The sequence below is a fragment of the Spermophilus citellus genome, assembly GCF_964194105.1.
Source record: "Spermophilus citellus genome assembly, chromosome: 1".
Taxonomy (NCBI): Eukaryota; Metazoa; Chordata; class Mammalia; order Rodentia; family Sciuridae; genus Spermophilus; species Spermophilus citellus.
This window is the reverse complement of record NC_138182.1, coordinates 117,138,391-117,159,221: the sequence shown is the minus strand read 5'-3', so window position 1 is coordinate 117,159,221 and position 20,831 is coordinate 117,138,391. Positions and strand designations below refer to the sequence as shown.

Below are 20,831 nucleotides of genomic sequence, written 5' to 3'. Positions count from 1 at the left end.
GTGAAGTTGTTAAATAAAGCAAAATAAGCCCAACTTCATTCCAAAAGAAAATTCAAAGGATATGTTCTCAAAATTAGTTTTTATCTATCCAAGAAAATACTTGTCTACCTATTTACTATTCATCTATTAATGGTTCTTCAACATTCTGGAAAATCATGGGGCTATGTAACTTTGGAACACACAAACATTCACTGGTGTCCTGGAGTTTTATGCCCTCTGTAAAATATGATTCTCCAACTTCATATACCCTTCTGAATGACTGAGGAGCCAATCAGCTAGATGTTGCTGGGGCTGCTGTGAGCCAATCATCAGCTGGCAGTCTGAAGGCCAGGGAAACAGCCCAATGAACATTACGCAGAGGAGCCAAACAGCTAGATGTTGCTGGGGCTGCTGTGAGCCAATCATCAGCCGGCAGCTGGAAGTTTGCTGGCAGCTGGAAGTTTGCTGGGGCCCCTTTGGCTGTGGTTCTCAACATCAATGCCGCAGTCTGGCTGGGCACAATTCAGGAGCCACTTGTCATTAGAAACTAACTTTATTTTTAGAACTACAAACGCCAAACAAAAGAGCTCCTCAGGAAAAAACCCTCAGAGCCCAACTGCCACCACCAGCTTCCCCAAGCCTCTGACCCCCACACAAAACTCACCACCTATCACAATCCTCCTGCTCTTGAGGCTGATTGGCTGGGTCACGTGGGCGAAGCCAAAGAAGTCCCCTAATGAGCAGCTCCATGGAGGAGCCAATCAGCTAGATGTTGCTGGGCTGCTGTGAGCCAATCATCAGCTGGCAGTCTGAAGGGCAGGGAAACAGCCCAATGAACATCACCGCAGAGGAGCCAATCAGCTAGATGTTGCTGGGGCCGCTGTGAGCCAATCATCAGCCAGCAGCTGGAAGTTTGCTGGCAGCTGGAAGTTTGCTGGGGCCCCTTTGGCTGTGGCTCTCAACATCTCCCCCTCTGTTTAAACAACAAGCATGTGGCTTAGGGACCCTGCCTGCTTAGGTTGTCCAATACTACATATGGTCCTTAACAAGGTCTCCCTAACATACTGAGTGAAATATTTATTTTAAAGTGTTCAGAGTATAATTCTTTGTTACAAGACCAAGAATCACAGTGAGAATAACAACCCACGTGTGATCACGAAGGAGAGGACTACTAGGCACCCAGAAGTGCTGGATATCAGGAGACTCTGGCCCCGTGTGGTTGTGGGAAACTTGAAGTGTACACAGTGCAAGCTTCTAATGGGATATAACATAAAAGTCACACAATGTTGGAAAATGTAGAATGAAAACATATATAAGGATAAGCAAGAGTATAATGTCAAACATACTAATGATAATATTAAGTATCAGTATATTACTACATTAAAACATTATGTGAACTAACATTACATTGAGTATTATATATAATATAAATAATATAATATCAACCTGTTAATGTTAACATTTTTGTTTTCAACTAAATAAATATTAATTATTAATGTAGACAAATCTATGTAATAATCGATATTTAATTTGATTTTAAACATGTCACTAGAAATCTAATTACATATGTAGAGTCACATTATATTTCTATTGGTGAGTGCTGCACCGGGGTGCCTCAGTCTGCATGGAGATAAGCAATACCTAGGAGAGGGTCAGCCATGCTCACTTCTTCCATGGGGAGAACATCCCACACACTCTCCTTATGGCCCCCAGCACCTCCTTGTTCCTCAGGCTATAGATGATGGGATTGAGCATGGGGGTGAGGATGGTGTAGAAGACAGCCAGGTTCTTATCTTCTTCTGGTGAGCTGACCTTCTTGGGACGGAGATAAGTGTAGACAAAAGGAGCATAGTAAAATTGTCACCACAGTTAAATGTGTGGAGCACGTGGTGAAGGCCTTTCTTCTCCCCTCTTTTGAGCGCATGTGGAAGACAGAAAAAATGACTCATCCATAGGACAAAGTGATGCCAAGGAAAGGAAGGAGGAGAATCAGGACTGCACTAAACAAATCACATACTCATAGACCCAGGTGTCAGTAAAGTTATCACCTGGTCACACCTCAGCTAGATGTGCTGATTCACTCTAGGACTGCCAGGTCAAGGGACCTCAAGACAGCTCATAAACCCGGGTTTGGGGAAATTGGACAGGACATGGGATGGAGAGTTACCTTTAGGAAAGAGCTGGGCATGTGGCTGATGGCTTATGGAATTGACAGGCAGACAGATAAGAAAGGATGGGACACAGTGATACCTGCAGACGCAGGCTGCCTGTGAGGCTGGGGGGGGGGGGCAGCAATGCACCTGAGAGAGGTGCACTGTGTTGACTCCCCAGATGGTAGGAAAGAAGACCCCAAAGAGCTGCTCAGAGGAGCCACTGGTGATAAGAGCCAAGATACATCTCCTACTTAAGTTAAGGACCAATGCCAGTAATGCATCAAAAAAAAAAAATTAAAAAGACAATGAAAGAAAAGTATAGTATCAAAGAAAGAATTTTTTTCCATATTATGTGCAATGAGAATAATTACAGATATAATAATGTTGGACCGTAGGGGCCACTTGAAGTTCATTATTTCTACAAGCATTTAAATTAAAATTAAAAGAAAACAAGTAGCTTTTAAAAAAGAGTTCAGAGTACAATTCTTTATCCCAAATAAAGGAACATAGAACAATAAGACACATCAGTTCCTAAAGAAGAAGAGTGCAAGTCACCAGAGGTCCTATTGTCTGTAGACACTGGGAAATATGACCTTGGGACATTTGAAATATGTTAAGTGCAAGTTGGTATGGGTTCTAAAACTCCCACAAGGCTGTGCAAATTTAGAATGAAAATAAGGTATTCAAGCACAGTAATAATTCATGTCAAATATATAAAAATTATACTTGTCAACATGAGAACAAATATTTTATTAATATTAGTATATGAAAAAAAGAAATGTGTACTGTATAGTACAATATAAGATTAATTTGTTAGCTGTAGCATTAACAATAACATTTTCTCTCTAACACATGTAATAATTATTATATTTATACATTATAAACAATATATCATCTAATTAATTTTAACTGATGAATATCTCAGTAGAAATCTACTTATATGTGTGGATCATATTATACATCTATAAGTCAGCAGTGCTTGAGAGAGTTACAGTCTGTGTCAAAAGAGGCAATCCAGAGAAGCATGGACAGCCATGATCATTTTCTCCTGGAGGAGAGCATCCCCCACATTCTTCCCATGGCTCCCAGGACTTCCTTGTTCCTCAGGCTGTAGACAATGGGATTGAGCATGGGGTTGAGAATGGTGTAGAAGACAGCCAGGTTCTTATCTTCTGTGGGTGAGTGGACACTCTTGGGCCGGAGATAAGTGTAGACAAAAGGTGTGTCGTAAAATATCACCATGGTTAAATGTATGGAGCACGTGGTGAAGGCCTTTTTTCTTCCCTCTTTTGAGCGCATGTGGAAGACAGCAAAAAGGACCCGTCCATAGGAGGCCATGATGCCAAGAAAAGGAAGGAGGAGAAACAGGACTGCACTCACAAAGAGCATGTACTCATAGATCGAGGTGTCCATACAGACCAGAGGCATCATGGATGGGAACTCACATAAGAAATTATTGATGGCCCTAGACTTGCAATAAGGAAGATGAAGGGCGTAGGTGGTATATGCCAGAGAGTGAATGGAGCCCAGTAACCAGGTTCCTATGATCATCTTCAAACACATGATTTTACTCATGCGGACAGGATAGTGGAGGGGGTGGCAGATGGCCACAAAGCGGTCATAGGCCATGGAGGCCAGGAGTAAGCCTTCAGAATATGCAATGGTTATAAAGAAGAACATTTGCACACCACAGCCCAGGAAGGAGATGCTATTGTGGCCAGATAGGGAGTTGATGGCCATCTTAGGGACAGTGGTGGAGATGTACATCAGGTCCATGAGGGAGAGCTGGCTGAGGAGAAAGTACATGGGGGTGTGGAGCCGGGGGTCCAAGAAGATGAGGACAGTTATTCCGGAGTTCCCCACCAAGGCAAGAACAAATGCAAATATGATAAGGAGCAAGAGAAGTAGGCCAGTTTGGTTTGGGGGTAATAGCCCCAACAAAATAAAATCCTTTGAAGTTTGGTTCCATTTCTCCATGAACACACACTTCTTTAATTCTTTGAGACGTAAACAAAATAAAAACTAAGAACTAACCAGAAAAAAAAAATAGAAGAGGAAAATAAAAAGAATCATCTTTGTTAGTCTTTTTTTTTTTTTTTAGAAAGAATTGTATTTCTCCAACAGTAGCTTTTGTTGAATTTAAGACCTAAACTCAATGTTCCTGCCCAGTTCTCTCTGGTAACCATCTCAGCAGGTCATAGACAAATGTAAGGTCTTAAGATATAAACTCGAGTACCACTTGTGTCAAACCCAATGAGGTAGCTGGAGCCTTCCTGCCTGCTGACTCCTGGCAGGAGCATTCCTAGGACTATGCACCAGGCTCAGACCCAGAGGAAGCCAGGATCCTGCTTTCCCAGCTCCCCAACTCAGCATCAGGTTCACCACAGACATGGCCTGTGGGGCACAGAAGTGCCCTGTGTGCTTGAGTCTGCATCCTCAGTGACCTCGCCTCCTCCACACCTTTAGTGCCTGCTCTCCCCTCCCCACTGGCACTGCTGCAGCTGAGTAAGCCAGGGTCTTCTCCCAGAGCTGTGCTGCTCACCTCCTACACAGAAGCTGCTCTGCTGGCCCTCAAAGTGGGCCAGCATCCAAAAGTTCTTGAAGGTAAACTTGTTGTGTGTCCTGTGAGATTCACCCTAATTTAAATGTGTTATGGATAGTGGCTCTTCCCTGAATACATTCTACTTGTTGAAGCCCTACAAACTCTAAAACAAACAAATTAAATCATGCATGTTTTTATTCTTCATATCAGCAAATAACAAATGACAATAGCGACAAATCAAATAATGTGCAAAGTAGTTTTCACCCTGATTTTTTTATTTCCTCTTTTAGTTATACATGCAGAGTTTAATTTGACTCATGTATACAAACATGGAGTGTATCTTCTTCTATCCAGGATCCCAGTCTTGTGGTTGCACATGAGGTGAAGTCTCACTGTGGTGTATTCTGATGTGAACATAGCAGCCTTAGGTCAGATTCATTCCACGTCTTTCCCATTCCCTTCCCCTCCTGTTGGGGTTTGAGTGTGCAGAGTTTACCTCTCTCAGGCCTGACATTTTGAAAGAGCTGTGGTTGTGATTGAGGCCAGCTGAGGCAAACCTCAGTTAGGAGGAGGAAAAGTTCTCTTCCCCTTATTGCAAGTCACAAGTTCTGCATTGTTTGGCCAGGAGGAAGAAGCTTCCTGCATACTTGTCCTGGGAACAGTACATTCTAAAGAAACAAATGCATCCTCAGAGGATTAGATAATGTCTACAAAGAACTTTGGGAGTGTACTTATCAAATAAACAAGAACGATCTGAATTTAGCTCTGTGTACCCGCTGAGGCATGATATTTGGGCAATGTGGGTAAAGTGTTATTTGAAGAATTGCTTGCTTTGTTAGAAGAATATAAAAGGAACTTGCAAATAAATCTCAGCATGCAGTTGCAACTGCTGCCTTTGCTCTGCATCCCCTGTGTCCTGGTTATTTTGCGACCCTTACCCAGGGACCCAAACGCTCTAGGCATTCACACCCTCCCTTCTCTTGGCTCACCATTGTGTAACCACTGGTCTTTTATCCTTCCGCTGTCCCCTTGTTGTGTGTTAGCACCCGTGTATCAGAGACAACATTCGACTTTTGGTTTTGGGGGATTGCCCTTATTTCACTTAGCATGATAGTCTCCAGTTCCATCCATTTACTGGCAAAACTCACCCTGTTTTTCAGAGCAGCAGTTAAAAATATCATGGTAATAGACATGTAGAATGGGTATAGATAAAGGAGAAACACACTTGCAGATATTCTTATTTTTATAGGAATCTTTAAATGCCCCAATTTTGTTAATTATTCTTTATATCACATAATTTATTATAATGTATCCATAGTTCAAATTCTATAATTTCAGGCATTAGTGTCTTCATTTGACACATATATACAATAGACTTCATTGATGTGAATGATAACATTTTCAAATTAAGTAAGCCTGTGTGCCTACATTGTATTTTTAAGCATTTAGTCATCCATTGGAAAATGTCTTACTCTGTACAGAACAATTTGTTCAATTCAATTTGTATTAGTCTTGATCTCCTTTAGAGATCATGCCTAATTACATGTTTCAGATGAGGTAAGAGCACATGGATCTTGGGCTGTTGGTTTTATCTCCCTGTACTGTAGTTTAGTTCTCACCCAGTACAGGCAGGAGGGTGGATCTTATGCTGAGCTGTGTAAGTAGGAAGCATGTGAGCAATGGTTCCTTAGGAATTATAGCTAATGTGTTTGTAATTCTCATCTTCAGAGTTAATCATTAAAGTAAAAGGTGTTAATCATTTAGAGTGAAAATCAAAGTTAGATAAAAATGAGAAAAATTCCCTTCCTAAATAATATTATCTTCATTTTTTTTTGCCCATGCCTTTACTTGGGAATTTATAACTGTAATTTCACTCTAAATAACCTCTCTTTTATCCTGAGTCATCCCAGTCTAGGAAATTAGTTTTTCTATCATTCATTCTCCAAAATATGGAGAAATTATGATTTATATTTACACTCTATATGTTTTTACTTCTTTATTTATCTAGACTTTGTATGAGATTATCGAATTCATATCTTTGTGTCTTTCCATCTTACAGAAATACTAATGCCACATTATGTCCCAGCTACTAATTGTATAATCAATTTGCATTATTAATTTTCCAAAGGAAAGAAAAGCTATTAAGAGTTTATTGTCATTATTTATATTTAGTAACTTTAAATCAATTGTCACAACATATAACTCTGGTAAAAATGAATAAAAATGTGGAAGAGAGTTTATCATAAAAATGGAAGAGCTTTTTGATGCCCATCTAATTGAGACACACTGAGAATTAAAAATGCATGGTCAGGAACCCAAAAGGAGCACAGAATCACAAGACAACTGGGGAGGTAGGATTATGGGCTTCTCTGCTTCTAACTACACTAGGAAAAAATTTCATGACCTCAGAGAAGATGAACACAATATCCCCATCAAGGTGACACACGGTCCTTCGAATTATGTAATGATTGATGGCAGTGCTCCTGGCTCTAGTGGTTAAAATACACAAGATTCCACAGTCTGGAGCTCATATTTAGTGAGTGTCACAGACAACAGAGCAGCAGTTCAGACACATGCTGTGAGGTGTGTGGACATTAGTGACAGCAAGAACCATAGAGCAGGAAGGAAGGACAGAGGGACAGCTGGGAAGCAGCACTGAGCACCACTCCAAGGAGGTGCTGCAGGGGCCCTCAGGCTCTGGACCACTCTGCACAGACTGAGGAGCAGGACCAGTCCTATGGGGAGCCTGCCTGGGTCATCAGGACAGCAGCAGAGACAAGAGGGCTCTGGAAGTTTCAGACTTCAGGAAAATTGTGAAGGGAGGGATGAGGACTCAGACTCTGCTCTGGACCAGATGAGAGGCTAGTGGGTGTGACATGGGGTCAGGTCTCCTTCTGGAGCTCACACAGGAGGATCTGGTTGAGCAGAGAGCTAAGAGGAGGAATCCATGGGAGAGACTGGGCAGTGGGCAATGAGGACAGCTAGTGCTACCCTGGGTTTATCAAAGGAACCCAAACATGCCAAGGACCCTTGAGGCCTGGGCACATCAGCACAGCTGGGTGCTGCTAAGGGACAGGGTGGGACCCATTTAATCCTCTGTCTCTGCCCCCTGGCTCAGGGGCTATTGCACAGTAGGCTCTCAGCAGATCTGCTGACTAACTGAACTAAATATGACTTTCTGAAATAAATTACTATGAATGTTCAAACTAATTATATGTGAGTTTATATTATTTTTACATCATTGTATACAATATGTGTCCTGAATATTAGGGCATGGGGGCCTTCTGTGGTACCTTCTCCACTTCTTTGTTTAGTGTAGGTTTCATCTTGGATGAAGAAAGGTGCCAGCATCTCTGGCAGTACCAGTCCCTGATCACACAACGGGCTGTAAGTTTATGTCTTCCGTGGTCCAGTTATTTAATAAGGAGTCATACATTCACACTTAGATTCTCATCAGAAGAGAGTTCAGAGTACCATCGAAAAGATATATTAGTGATATTTTTTACTAAATAAAAACTTTCATACTTCAGATAATGGATGAGATTATTTACTTCCCATTCATCTGTAATTGAAGTGCCAGGATCTGGGAGTTAGACATGAGGGTCTATTTCTATGAATGACCAGCAACTTTCTTTATTGCATATTGGACCTTATTTCATGTGCCAGAATTTCTTGAAACCCCACTCTCTTGGTTACACTAAAACCTGGGAAGTACTGCTTCTGTGACTACAAGGGTGTCAGGATTATGGTCTCCCTTTGTCATTTTACAGGGCATACTGCTCAAATACTTAGAGTTGAAAGAAATATCCTTCACTTGACAGAATCCAACAATATCACTGCAGTGAGTGTAGGTAGTGTAGGTGGCTGAGTTCATTTTGCAAAAGTTACAAGAAAGCAATAATAATTAATACAATGAGACTTAATGTCCTTGAAAAAGAGTTACAGAAAATCAGCCCATGACCAATAAGCCAATTGTTTGTCTGAGCCTCAGCTAACTCACTCACAAAAACCACACCTGAGATCTGTGATGATGCAATTAACTGAATAGTGTCTTGAGCTATTTAGCACAGAGTAAGTCTCACTCCCTTTTCTTCTCCTTTCACATAAAATCAACAATAGTAGTTTCAAGGTAGTTAATTGGAATACCATGAAGCCATAGAAGGAAATTTAGCAAGAGGAAAACAGCATTAAGATTACTGTTGAGTTGTGGCTCAACAGTAGAGAACTCGCCTAGCACATGCTAGGAGCTGGGTTCCATCCTCAGGAACAATAAAAAATGAATAAATAAAGGTATTGTGTCCAACCACAACTAATATATATTTTTAAAAAGATTACAAATGGTGTTGTGTAATCAATTGTCACAATGGAAAAGACAAACAAACTTAAAGCAAAAACCAAGTAAAGGAAAATCCAAGTGAGAAATGGAACATCACCTCCTTACTGTGAACTTGGGCTCTGGGGGCCTAGTCAGTCTCCAGCTTCACTTGCTATCAGAAGCTTCCTCCCAGGTGTCATGGGCTGCCCCTTCCATTACCTCACCTCCCTTCCCTTCCACAATGGATTTATCAATTAGCTCAAAATCACTTTCTCTTTTCTGTGTTTAATGCCCAGGATTTCCACTACACAGCGCTATTAAAAGTAGAGCTCTTGACCTCAAAGTCAACTTCAAGTCCATTTCTGAAGCAAAGTTCTCCCAGGTAACACACAAAAATAACAAATAAATAGTCTCATACCTTTTATGGCCTCAGCACACTTACTCACTCACTGCCTTGCTGAGCAATGTGTCCTGAAGTCATCCACCAACAAAGTCATTTTTCTGAGAAAATTCTTTGAATATTTTTGAAATGAATATTTTTATCACTCCTCTCCTCTTCACACCATGGAGACCTCTGTGGAGACTAAGGAGCAGCCAGGGGTCAGCCTCCTGTGTGTTGAGGTAAAGATTTGCTTCTCTTGATGAGGGTGTCCCTGAGATGTGGACAACAGAGGCCACATCAGTAATGACACAAGAGGGCCTCAGTCAAGGGCTGCTGAAGTGTGACAAGGAAGAAAGGTCTTCATTCAGATCACCACAATGTTGCTCAATGCCTGGTAGTTTCTGAAATCTGTATTTCATGTGTTGTTATTCAATATATGCACAGTAATGGCACATAGTAATGTCTCTGAATATAATTATTTCTTTTCCATTTGCTTTATAATAGCAAAATTACAATAAAATGAGCCTAATAAATCCATGAGTAAAAATTTGAGTATCTCATATGTTGTATTTATTACCTAATTTTAGGTATTATGTATGGTCAAATTGTTTCTTTATTGTGAAAATTACTATTAAATACTGAAGTTTTTTCCATTATGTAGGAATTGAAAGCTTTTTTTATTATAGCTTTTTGTAAAATATTCAGTGATTAAGGTTATATTGCATATCAGGTTTTATATGCCCACAATTTTTTTAGTTGTTGTTTATTTCTTTTTTCACTGACACATTTTAATTATATGTAATAGTGTATTTTCATTCATATAATATAACAACATATTTTGGTCAGTATTGTTCCCGGGTACCTCCCCTTTGTCTCCCATCCTCTGTCCCCTGAACCCTTCATGAGATAATTTTAATCTTCTGAAAAACACTTCTATTCATTCTTACACCTGAAAAATCTGTTGTTGGAGAATGATATTCTAATAAATAATGACTATAAGTGACATTAAATACAATTCAAGCTATTATGTAAGGATTCCAAGAGAAATGCTGAAGCTTATTAGTCAGAAAATCTCAGGTGGCAGGATACAGTGTGCAGGCATACATGTCCTCACTGCTGTGGCCAGCTCTTGGGTAGAATGACCCAGTTATACAGTGACCCATGCTTGCCATTCCCCTTTTATACAGACAACAACACACATGGGTTATTCTTCAACTTGAGAGATTTGTCTTCACAGTTAAGGCTTTTAAAAGTATTCTCATTGGTTTTTGTTTGTTGTTTGTTTGTTTGTAAAACTACTATGCCAATCTAAGTCTTTGAAAGGAATGCTTAGACCAATACATTCAGTATTATTATAGAGAGATGATTTGTATTTTTTGCCATTTTGATTTATTTCTAATAATTAATTCAGATTTGTTTCTTCTTACAATTGCTATTTTTCTAGTAGGATTGGACCCTAGGATGGCTCTGATGTCTATATTTCATTTATTTGGGATGAAATATTTCAATATATAATTTTGTAATGTAGGCTTAATCACTGTGAATTGTTTTTGTTTCTTCTTGTCATTGAAAAGATTGATTTCATCTCCAAGACTGATGGGTAGTTTTCCTGGGTATGAAATTCTTGTTGGGTACCTCTTTTTGTTCAGAATTTCTCCAATTCCCCTTGGTTTTTATTGCTTGGCCTGGAAAATCAGTTGAATAGCTTGCCTGTAAATGTGACATGTGCTTTTCTTTTGGGGATTTTAAAAGTATATCTTTATACTATTGGTTAGGCATTTTATTTTAAAGAGGATTTTTTAATCTTTCCTATTCAGGGTTCTAAATATATCTTGTATTCAAATTTCAATTTCATTCCAAAAGTTTGGAATTAATTTTTTGCTATTATTTTATTGAAAAGTTTGTGCATTCCTTTAGTTGTCTTGTTTTTCATAAGGATTCTCAAAAATTTTGTTTGTGTGCATTACTTTTAGTTATGCATGATGGTAGAGTTTATTTTGACATAATTATAAAAGAACAGAATATAATTTGTTCTAATTCAGTTACCAGTACTTCCCTTACTTGTCCCCCTGTCCCATCCACTGATCTTTCTGCTACATAATTAAGGTCTTTAAAAATTGCTGTCTTGTGGATGTACATGGTGTTAAGATTCACTGTGATATATTTATACATGCATATTTTAATGTAATAAAATTAAAATCAATGATAGATTAAAAATCAGAAACTATGCTAGGACTTGGAGATTAAATAATATGCTTTTGAATGATAAATGGCTAGCAGAAAAAATCAGGGGAGAAATTAGAAAATACTGAAAAGTAAATGAGAATGGTGATACAATTTATTAAAATTTCTGAGAAAGTAAAAATACAGTTCTAAGAGGAAAATTCATGGCATTGAGTGCATACCTTAAAAGAATAGAAAGACACCAAATAAATAATCTAACTTTACATCTCTGGGACATAAAAAAAGACCAAACCAACACCAAAATTCAGTAGAAAACAGGAAATAATTGAAAGGAGAGACAACAATCTATGAAATTAAGATAAATAACAACAACAACAACACAAAAGGTTGATGAAAGAGTTGATTTTTGATAGGACAAATAGAATTGTTAAACTTTTAGTCAACCTAACTAAAAATAAGAAGGAATGGCGCAATTGCAAAATCTAACATAAAAAGGAAATATCACCACAGACACTACTGAAATCTAGAGGATCATCAGAAACGATTTTGAAAACTTAAACTCTAAGAATTTGGAAAAATGAAGACATGGAAACATTCCTAGACATATATGACCTTCTTAAATTGAGTGGGAAAGAAAAAGAAAACCTAAATAGACTAATATCAAACAATGAGATTGAAGCAGAGAACAAAAGCCTTTTAAAAAGCAAACTGCTGGACTGCATGGGTTCCCACAGTAGTTCTACCAGACCTTAAAGTTAAAATGATCTAATCTTCCTCAAACTATTCCATAAATAGAAGGAGAGTAAACACTACCAGTTCATTCCATGGAGCCAGTATCACCCTGGCACCAAAACCAGACAAAGACACATCAAGAAAAGAAAACTTCAGAAGAATGTACTTAGTAGAGATACATGCAAAATCCCCCAATAAAATAAAATATGACTAAATCACATGTAAAAACACATTAAGTCCACCATGAACAAGTTTTACCCCAGTTATGCAGGTTTGGTTCTACACACCAATCAATATGTATAATCCACAACATAAGTGGAATTAAGGACAATTATTACATAATCACCTCAATAAATGCAGAAAAAGCATTCAACAAATCCAGTATTCATTAATGTTGACTATGTGGAAAAAAACTTACCACAACAGTGAAAGGAATACAAGATACTTACTTACCTCCACAGTTTAAAGGAAATGAATGAAAAACCCAATGCAAACATTGTACTGAATGGAAAAAAATAAGGATTTTCTCTAAAATCAGGAACATGGCAAGAATGGACTCTCTTACATCTACTATTCCACATGTGTCTTGAATCTATTTCAGGGGACATGCCACAAGAAACGGCAACTGAGACTATACAAATAGGTAAGAAATAATTCATATTATCTATTTGCTGATGACATGATCTAGAAGACCCTTCAAACTCCACCAGAAGACTTCTAACACTGATAAATACATTCAGCAAAGTTGTCGGACACAAGAACAAAACGCATAAAAAATTGCTTTCCTATAGTGTGATAACAAATCTGGTGAGAAAGAAATCAGGAACACTTTCCTATACACAATAACTTCAAAAACAAATATTTTAGAATGAATTCAATGAGGAGGCTGAAGGATCTCTGCAATGAAAACTACAAACCCTAAAGAAAGAAATTCAAGAAGACATTGACAATGGAAAGACTGCCCTTGTCGGATAGGTAGAATTAATATGGTCAAAATGGCCATACTTCCAAACGCAATATACAGATTCAATGGAACCCTCAACAAAATAACAATGACATTTTCAAAGAAGAAGAGAAAATAGCCCTAAAACTCTTTTAGAAGAATATAAATCTCAGAGTACACAAAGCCATCCTTCACAAAAGGAGTGGTGCAGGAAGTGTCACAATATCAAATCTTCAATTATACTACAGAACTATACAAAATCCACATAATATTGGTCTCAAAACAGACATGAAGAACAGTTGAATAAAATAGAAGACACAGAGACAACTGACATACACAAAGTCATCAGATACTAGACAAAGTTCCCAAAAGCATTGGAGAAAGACAGACTGTTTAACAAAAAGGGGCTGGGAAACCTGGATGTCCATTTGCAGAAGAATGAAACTAGATCCCTACTCTATACAAAAACCAACTCAAAGTGCAATAAATATCAAAGAAATACACCAGAAACTTTGCAAAGATAGAATAAAACATAGGGTGAACACTCCAAAGCATCAGCACAGGTATTAACTTTCTTTTTTTTTTTTTTTAAGAGAGAGTGTGAGAGGAGAGAGAGTGAGAGAGAGAATTTTTAATATTTATTTTTTAGTTCTCGGCGGACACAACATCTTTGTTGGTATGTGGTGCTGAGGATCGAACCTGGGCCGCATGCATGCCAGGTGAGCGCGCCACCACTTGAGCCACATCCCCAGCCCGGTATTAACTTTATTAACAAGAATGTTAAAGCTCAAGTAATAAAAGCAACAGTCAATCAGTGGGACAGCATCAAGATAAAAAGTTCTACACCATCAAAAAAAGAAAAAAAAGTATGAAGAGACAGCCTGCAAAAAGAGAGAAAATATTCACCAGCCCTTCTTCTAAAATCCAAAATATTTACCACAAAAAGCAAATAACCAAATGGATTAATGGGTAAAGAACCAAACAGACATTTCTCAAAAGTAGATATAGAATGGCCAACAAATACATGAAAAAGAAAGTTTCACATCCATAAGAATCTAGGAAATTGAAATTAAAACCACATTGAAAATTCATGTCACTCCAGTCAGAAAGGACATTACCAAGAATATAAGTAATAATAAATGCTGGTGAAGATATGGGGTAAATACACTCATGCATTGTTAATGGGACTGCAAATTAATGAAACTACTTTAAAAGCTGTGTGGAAGATCACCAAAAGTATATAGGGACATCAATGATTATAGCAGGAAAATTTATGATGCCCATATTGTGAGAAAGGTGCCTTTCAAGAGATGAATAAATTGGGCTAGGGATGTGGCTCAAGCGGTAGCGCGCTCGCCTGGCATGCGTGTGGCCTGGGTTCGACCCTCAGCACCACATACAAACAAAGATGTTGTGTCCACCGAAAACTAAAAAATAAATATTAAAATATTCTCTCTCTCTCTTTAAAAAAGAGATGAATATATAAAGGAAATGTGCTATACATATACAATGGAGTTTTATTCAGCCATAAAGAAAAATGAAGTTATGGCATTTGACAGTAAACTGATGGAACAAGAAAACATATACTCTGTGGAAAAGACCAACTCAGAAAGTCAAAGGGTGAATATTTTCTTCATATATGATGAGAGCCTGGTCACAGTTAAGACCCACAGATGACATGAAATATACCCTTCCCTGGTGTACCAATCTGTAGTTTGCCAGGAAAGGAAGAGATCCTCACATCTGTCACTGCTACTCGTGCAACAGAGAGCAAACATCTGCATGCATACTTCCATGCTGTTCCCAGAATGTCCCTCCAATTAGTCTTGTTTAAAGAGTTGACAACTGTCAGGGTTGGTGGCACATGCCTGTCATTCCAGCAGCTTAGGAGGCTGAGGGATCAGGATCACAAGTTTAAAGCCAGCCTCAGCAATTTAGCAAGGCCCTGAGCAACTTAATGAGATCCTGTCTCAAAATAAAACATAGAAAAAGGGCCAAGGATGTGGCACATTGTTTAAGCACCACTGGGTTCAACCTCTTGTACCAAAAAGAAAAACAAACAAAACAAAAACCAAAAAAACATTGACAAGAGAGAAAAGTGTTAAGGGATTTTTCCAGTTTGTTCCCCTAGTCAGTGTTGGAGCTGCCTGGTAGAAACCACTATGCTTCCAAATCCTCATTTTATTACAAAACCTCAAAGTCAACCTTTACTTTAGGAGAATTGCTTTCCTCATTCACATTTTCACAAATCAATTAATATCTTTCCTCATATAGAAAAATATATTTTGTCATTTAATTCAGCCACCATAGCCAATAATTTGCTTAAGAATCTGACTAGACTATAGAAGGTAATTGCTCTCACTACTATTGCTGATATCACCCAGCTCAACACTGCTTCTTGTTGATCCTCAGGTTTTAACTTACAAAACAGGAGGATCTAGTAGACATTACCTAATACCCCTATAGCTCCTCATCCTGTTCTGGAATGACTGAGCTCATCCCTCTTGAGACTAATTCTGGGCAGCAGGAGAGAGTGGCAGCTGAGTGGGTTGGCTGATTTATTCCACACTTCAACCAAGTTCACCATGAAATTAGCAAAGTCAAGTGAAATGACCAAGTTTTCTCTCCCATGGGCTTGGACTCTGGGGATCCATCACAGGAAGGACATTTAAGGCTTGAAGGAGGGATGTTCTGTGCATCAGAGGCAGCAGTTTATCCTTCTGTCCCACTCTCCAGAAGTAAGTGTGGCATGTTTGAGTCTGTTTTACTGGAACAAAGGAAGAGAAGAGCGAGATGACTGAGCAAAGCAATAAGGAAGCAGCTCCCAAGGTGAGGAGCTCTGAGAGTTCAGCATAAGAGAATACTAGAGGTGGGAGCCATGGGCACTGAGTGTGTTCTGAGAACTCCCTCCTGGTACCTTTGGCTCCTCACATCAGGAGAGCTTGGTGAGATCCAGGCCAGGTGCTCAGTGTCAGAATCTATTTGCTTATCCTGGTAGAGTGTGAGCACAGCTTTGGGTTTAAATATTTAAAAGTATTCAATGGACTTTTAGCAGGGTACATTGTAATTAAAATGGCTCATCTTCTCTCAAAACCCAGTCTGAAGAATTTCACAAAATGTAAATCAAAATTAATTAATTGTGCTAAATTAATTTGAGTTAGCTTTAACCAAGAAATATTTTAGAATCGATATTTTCTTATCATTAGGAATCATTTATTTTGCACACAGAATAGGCCATGGTATGTCAAAATGCAAAATATAAGAGGGAGTTTAAATGTAAAATTATTTGATGTGAAACCGTTAAAATTTTAGAATGTACTGCTATCCAGGAGTGTGAACTTAATTGAGAGATTAATATCTCTGGGTCTACCTCTTCTGAATTTAAAATATAAAAGGAAGAGAGGAGAGTGAAACTTATTCAGAGTTCTATAAGCTAAACCCAAATCTCACTTAATACCATCTTCAAAGCTTTTACATGAGGTTATTGGAACTGAGTTAGCCTAGGCTCAGGCAAACAATTCACTTTTTAGTCCAGGGCTGACTGTAACATTTTTTCAGGGACCATTAATTTTCATTGTATTAATTAGTTTTGCTTTTTTGTAAGTTTTGGAAAATGAACTTATCCTGCTACACTTGCTGTAGTTGTATGTATTAGGTTCTGTCAGATCAAGGTTATATTTTTAAACTCTCGATATTTTATAACATGCCTTATAAAATAATCAAGGGAAACACTAATCTTTGAGACAGCTTGTAATCACAGAGCAATATTCTCCATATTGTAATGTAACAAAAAGAGTGGTGTTTGAAGATATTCTAGGAAATAAAATAAGGTCCAATACCCAAAAAATATAGAAATTTTCTGGTCTTCAAAAGAATTATACCCTCATATCTAACTCCAAAGTTCCAGATTGCAAAATCTTCAATACAGATGAATGTGATCCTGAAGTCAATATACTCATGCATTGAATTGAAAATGCACGTGTTTTCAATTTAGGAAAAAAAAAGATAATTAATACAGCAATTATCATCTATATTTTATGATACTCTGAACTCTCTGTAGCTGCTATTCTAAATGTAATCATAGGCCTCCTTATTAAATGACAAGATGAAAACTTGCAGTGCAGGACAGGGAGAACAAAAGAACTGCCTCTTTAAGGTCCATGTGCTCTGACCTAGTCGCGGATATGAAAATAGGCCTCATCTTATGGAGGACAGTGATAGTTATAGAAATTGTTTTGAATGTGTAGAAACAGTAAAGAGTTTACCAAATAGTTAAAAAATGATTGGAAATGTAAAGGAGTCACACAGGCTCAATTCCTACTCTGAGTACACACTGTAGCTTCAAAAATTTCTCTTTTCATTGGTGAATTCTACTTTTCATACTTAGAAAATGAAGACATCAGTGTCTATATTTACATAATTGGTCTGTATATGGATTAGGATAAATGAAGTAATATAAAAAAGTGTTCATACAAGCAATGACATCTCAAAGATTCCTATGTAAACAGAAAAAAAGCCTCTGACTATGTGTTTCTGTTATCAAAACCCATGTTGGTATATCCATTACCACATAAAGTATGCTTGCTGCTATGAAAAATAGAATAAAAATCTTGCGTATTACTATAACCTGTTATTTTTATCTTGTGTTTTTTTCCTTACTCAAACACACATATAAAAAAAGAAAAAAATGAGTTTATAAGACTTCAGAAAATAGAAAACTCATTAGAGAGGAGACAATATCCAAAGGACATATTATAATAAGTATGGATATTATAGGTCACACTATATCTTCCCAGGACAAGAATAATGCTTTGGATGGTGACCCCCTTTTAGGGCCAGCAGAGCAGCTTCTGTTTAGGAGGTGAGCAGCACAGCTCTGGGAGAAGACCCTGGGTTACTCAGCTGCAGGAGTGCCAGTGGGGAGGGGAGAGCAGGCACTAAAGGTGTGGAGGAGGCGAGGTCACTGAGGATGCAGACTCAAGCACACAGGGCACTTCTGTGCCCCACAGGCCATGTCTGTGGTGAACACGAGTACTGAGTTGGGGAGCTGGGAAAGCAGGATCCTGGCTTCCTCCAGAGCTGAGGCTAGTGTATAGTCCTAGGAATGTTCCTGCTGGGAGTCATCAGGCAGGAAGGCTCCAGCGAATTCAACTGTCCTTGCTGTGCATCGTATTAAACTTTGTATTTCATGAGCATGTATGTGCCTATGACTTGCTGAAATGGTTATCAGAGAGAACTGGGGAAGGAAAATTCAATTCAGGTCTCAAAATAAATTTAAGAAAAGGTACAGGTTGAAATTAAAATAATTAATTTTAAATAAACACTAATAAAGGCAATTAATTCTTTTTTCCCTTTACTGTTTCATTTCATCTTAAATGCTCAATTTTCATTTTTTATTTCTTTTCAAGAAAGTTGAGAAAATAGGTTTTTATGGATAATTGGAACCATACTTCAAATGACTTTATTTTGTTGGGGTTGTTTCCCCCGAATCAGAAAGGCCTACTTCTCTTGCTCCTGATCATCTCTGTGTTTGTTCTCGCCTGTTTGGGGAACTCAGGGATGACTGCCCTCATCTTCTTGGACCAGCGGCTCCACACCCCCATGTACTTTCTCCTCAGCCAGCTCTCCCTCATGGACCTGATGTACATCTCCTCCACTGTCCCCAAGATGGCCATCAACTTCCTCTCTGGCCAGAGGAGCATCTCTTTCCTGGGCTGTGGTGTGCAAATGTTCTTCTTTGTCACCATGGCAAGTTCTGAAGGCTTACTCCTGGCCTCCATGGCCTATGACCGCTTTGTGGCCATCTGTCACCCCCTGCATTATCACATATATATGAGCAAAAGAATGTGTGTGAAAATGATCCTTGGGTGCTGGACACTAGGTTCCCTCAATGGCCTAGTACACACTGTGTATGCTCTTCATCTTCCATACTGCAGGTCCAGGACCATCAGTCACTTCTACTGTGACATCCCAGCCATGATGCCTCTGGTCTGTACGGACACCTGGATCTATGAGTACATGGTTATTTTTAGTGCACTCTTAGTTCTCTTCCTTCCTTTCCTTGGCACCACAGCATCGTATGGACGAGTCATTTTTGCTATCTTCCACATGAGGTCAAAGGAAGGAAGAAGAAAGGCCTTCACCACGTGCTCCACACATTTAACTGTGGTGATATTTTACTATGCTCCTTTTGCCTGCACTTATCTTCGGCCCAAGAGTCTTCGCTCACCTGAAGAGGATAAGAATCTAGCTGTCTTCTACACCATCCTAACCCCCATGCTCAATCCCATTGTCTACAGTCTGAGAAACAAGGAGGTGCTGGGAGCCATAAGAAGCGTGTGTGGGATGTTCTCCTCTAAGAAGAAATGAGCATGGCCATCCCTGCTCCTCTGTATGGCTTCTGTCCATGCAGACTGGAACTCTCTGGAGCACTGCTGACTTTTAGATGTATGTTATTCCACATATGTAATTAGATTTCTAGTAACATGTTTAAATGTGATACTAAATTATATATTATTATATATAATTAATAATTAATAAATTTAATTGAAAACTCAATGATAACATTGACAATGTTGATATTATCCTATTATATGTAATATACAATATGCTATTTGTTCCCATAATATTTTAAAGTAATAATAAACTGATATTGAAATATTATTTCTGTTTGACATTATACCCTTGCTGTGTTTGTATCCTGTGTTTTTATTTTATGTTTTCCAGCAGTGCATGTTATATCCTGTTAGCAGCTTGCACTGTGTACATTTCAAGTTTCCCACAACAACATGGGGCTTGGGTCTCCAAATATCCAGCACTTCTGGGTGGCTAGTAGTCCTCTCCTTCAGGATCACCTATGGCTTATTATTCTCTCTAAAGTTTCTGGTCTTGGGACAAGGAATTATACTCTTAAAACAACTATTTCACCTGAATGTGGTGCCGAAAATCACAACTTTGGAGGTTGAGGCAGGAGGATTGCACATTGAAAGGCAGCCTAATCAACTTAGCATGGCTTTGAGAATCTTATGCAGACATGTCTCAAAATAAAAATTAAAAAATAAATTAAATGGTCTGGGATGTAGCTTAATGGTTTAGTACCCTGGGTTTAATCCCCTGTACCAATGTGGAAAAAAGTCAAAAACAATAACAACAACAAGTTGTATTCTTCTAACATTTAGTTTTAACTTTTATAAAGATATTGAAATCCAAATGGCTCCTAGGAAGCATAATTATTAACATCTGTAATCTTTCTCCAGGCACATAATACATAAAGAAGCTCTTTCTGCTACAGGTACTAAGGCCACAGTTTTCTCTCTTTGCCTTTTTCATACTCTGTGATTGTGTACTTGCCATGTTCCTTGCTATTACTAAAAATTTATCCTTGACATTTGTTATCAGTGGCTCATCTGAGCTGGACATGGGGTCTCTGATTCCCTAAAATCTAAGTAATTCCTGGGCCTCCAACAGGGCACACTAGTGTCAACATCAAACATCTCCTTGGCAGCCTTGTATCACTGTATCCCATTCTTCCTGTTTGCCTGGTCAGTTCCATGAGCCATCAACCATATGCCCAACTCCTTCCTGGAGTAACTCTCCATCCC

General features: G+C 38.6%; 1 protein-coding gene and 2 pseudogenes across 3 annotated transcripts in view; 1 reads left to right on the top strand and 2 right to left on the bottom strand.

The window, feature by feature from the left end:
• The window catches only part of LOC308647923 (olfactory receptor 2T3-like), a 668,743-nt pseudogene that overhangs the window by 498,562 nt on the left and 149,350 nt on the right, over positions 1 to 20,831 (bottom strand). The gene's annotated exons all lie outside the window — the stretch shown is intronic.
• On the bottom strand, positions 1,642 to 4,109 carry LOC308655871 (olfactory receptor 2L13-like; annotated as a pseudogene). The gene is made up of 2 exons: positions 3,441 to 4,109; positions 1,642 to 1,912 (listed from the first exon to the last, which is right to left on the bottom strand). The product of its transcript is annotated as an olfactory receptor 2L13-like (transcript).
• On the top strand, positions 18,661 to 19,599 carry LOC308655810 (olfactory receptor 2L13-like; the record flags this gene model as incomplete). The annotated part of the gene is made up of 1 exon (XM_081306095.1): positions 18,661 to 19,599. The coding sequence occupies one exon, from the start codon at positions 18,661 to 18,663 to the stop codon at positions 19,597 to 19,599; it is 939 nt and encodes a 312-aa protein (XP_081162221.1).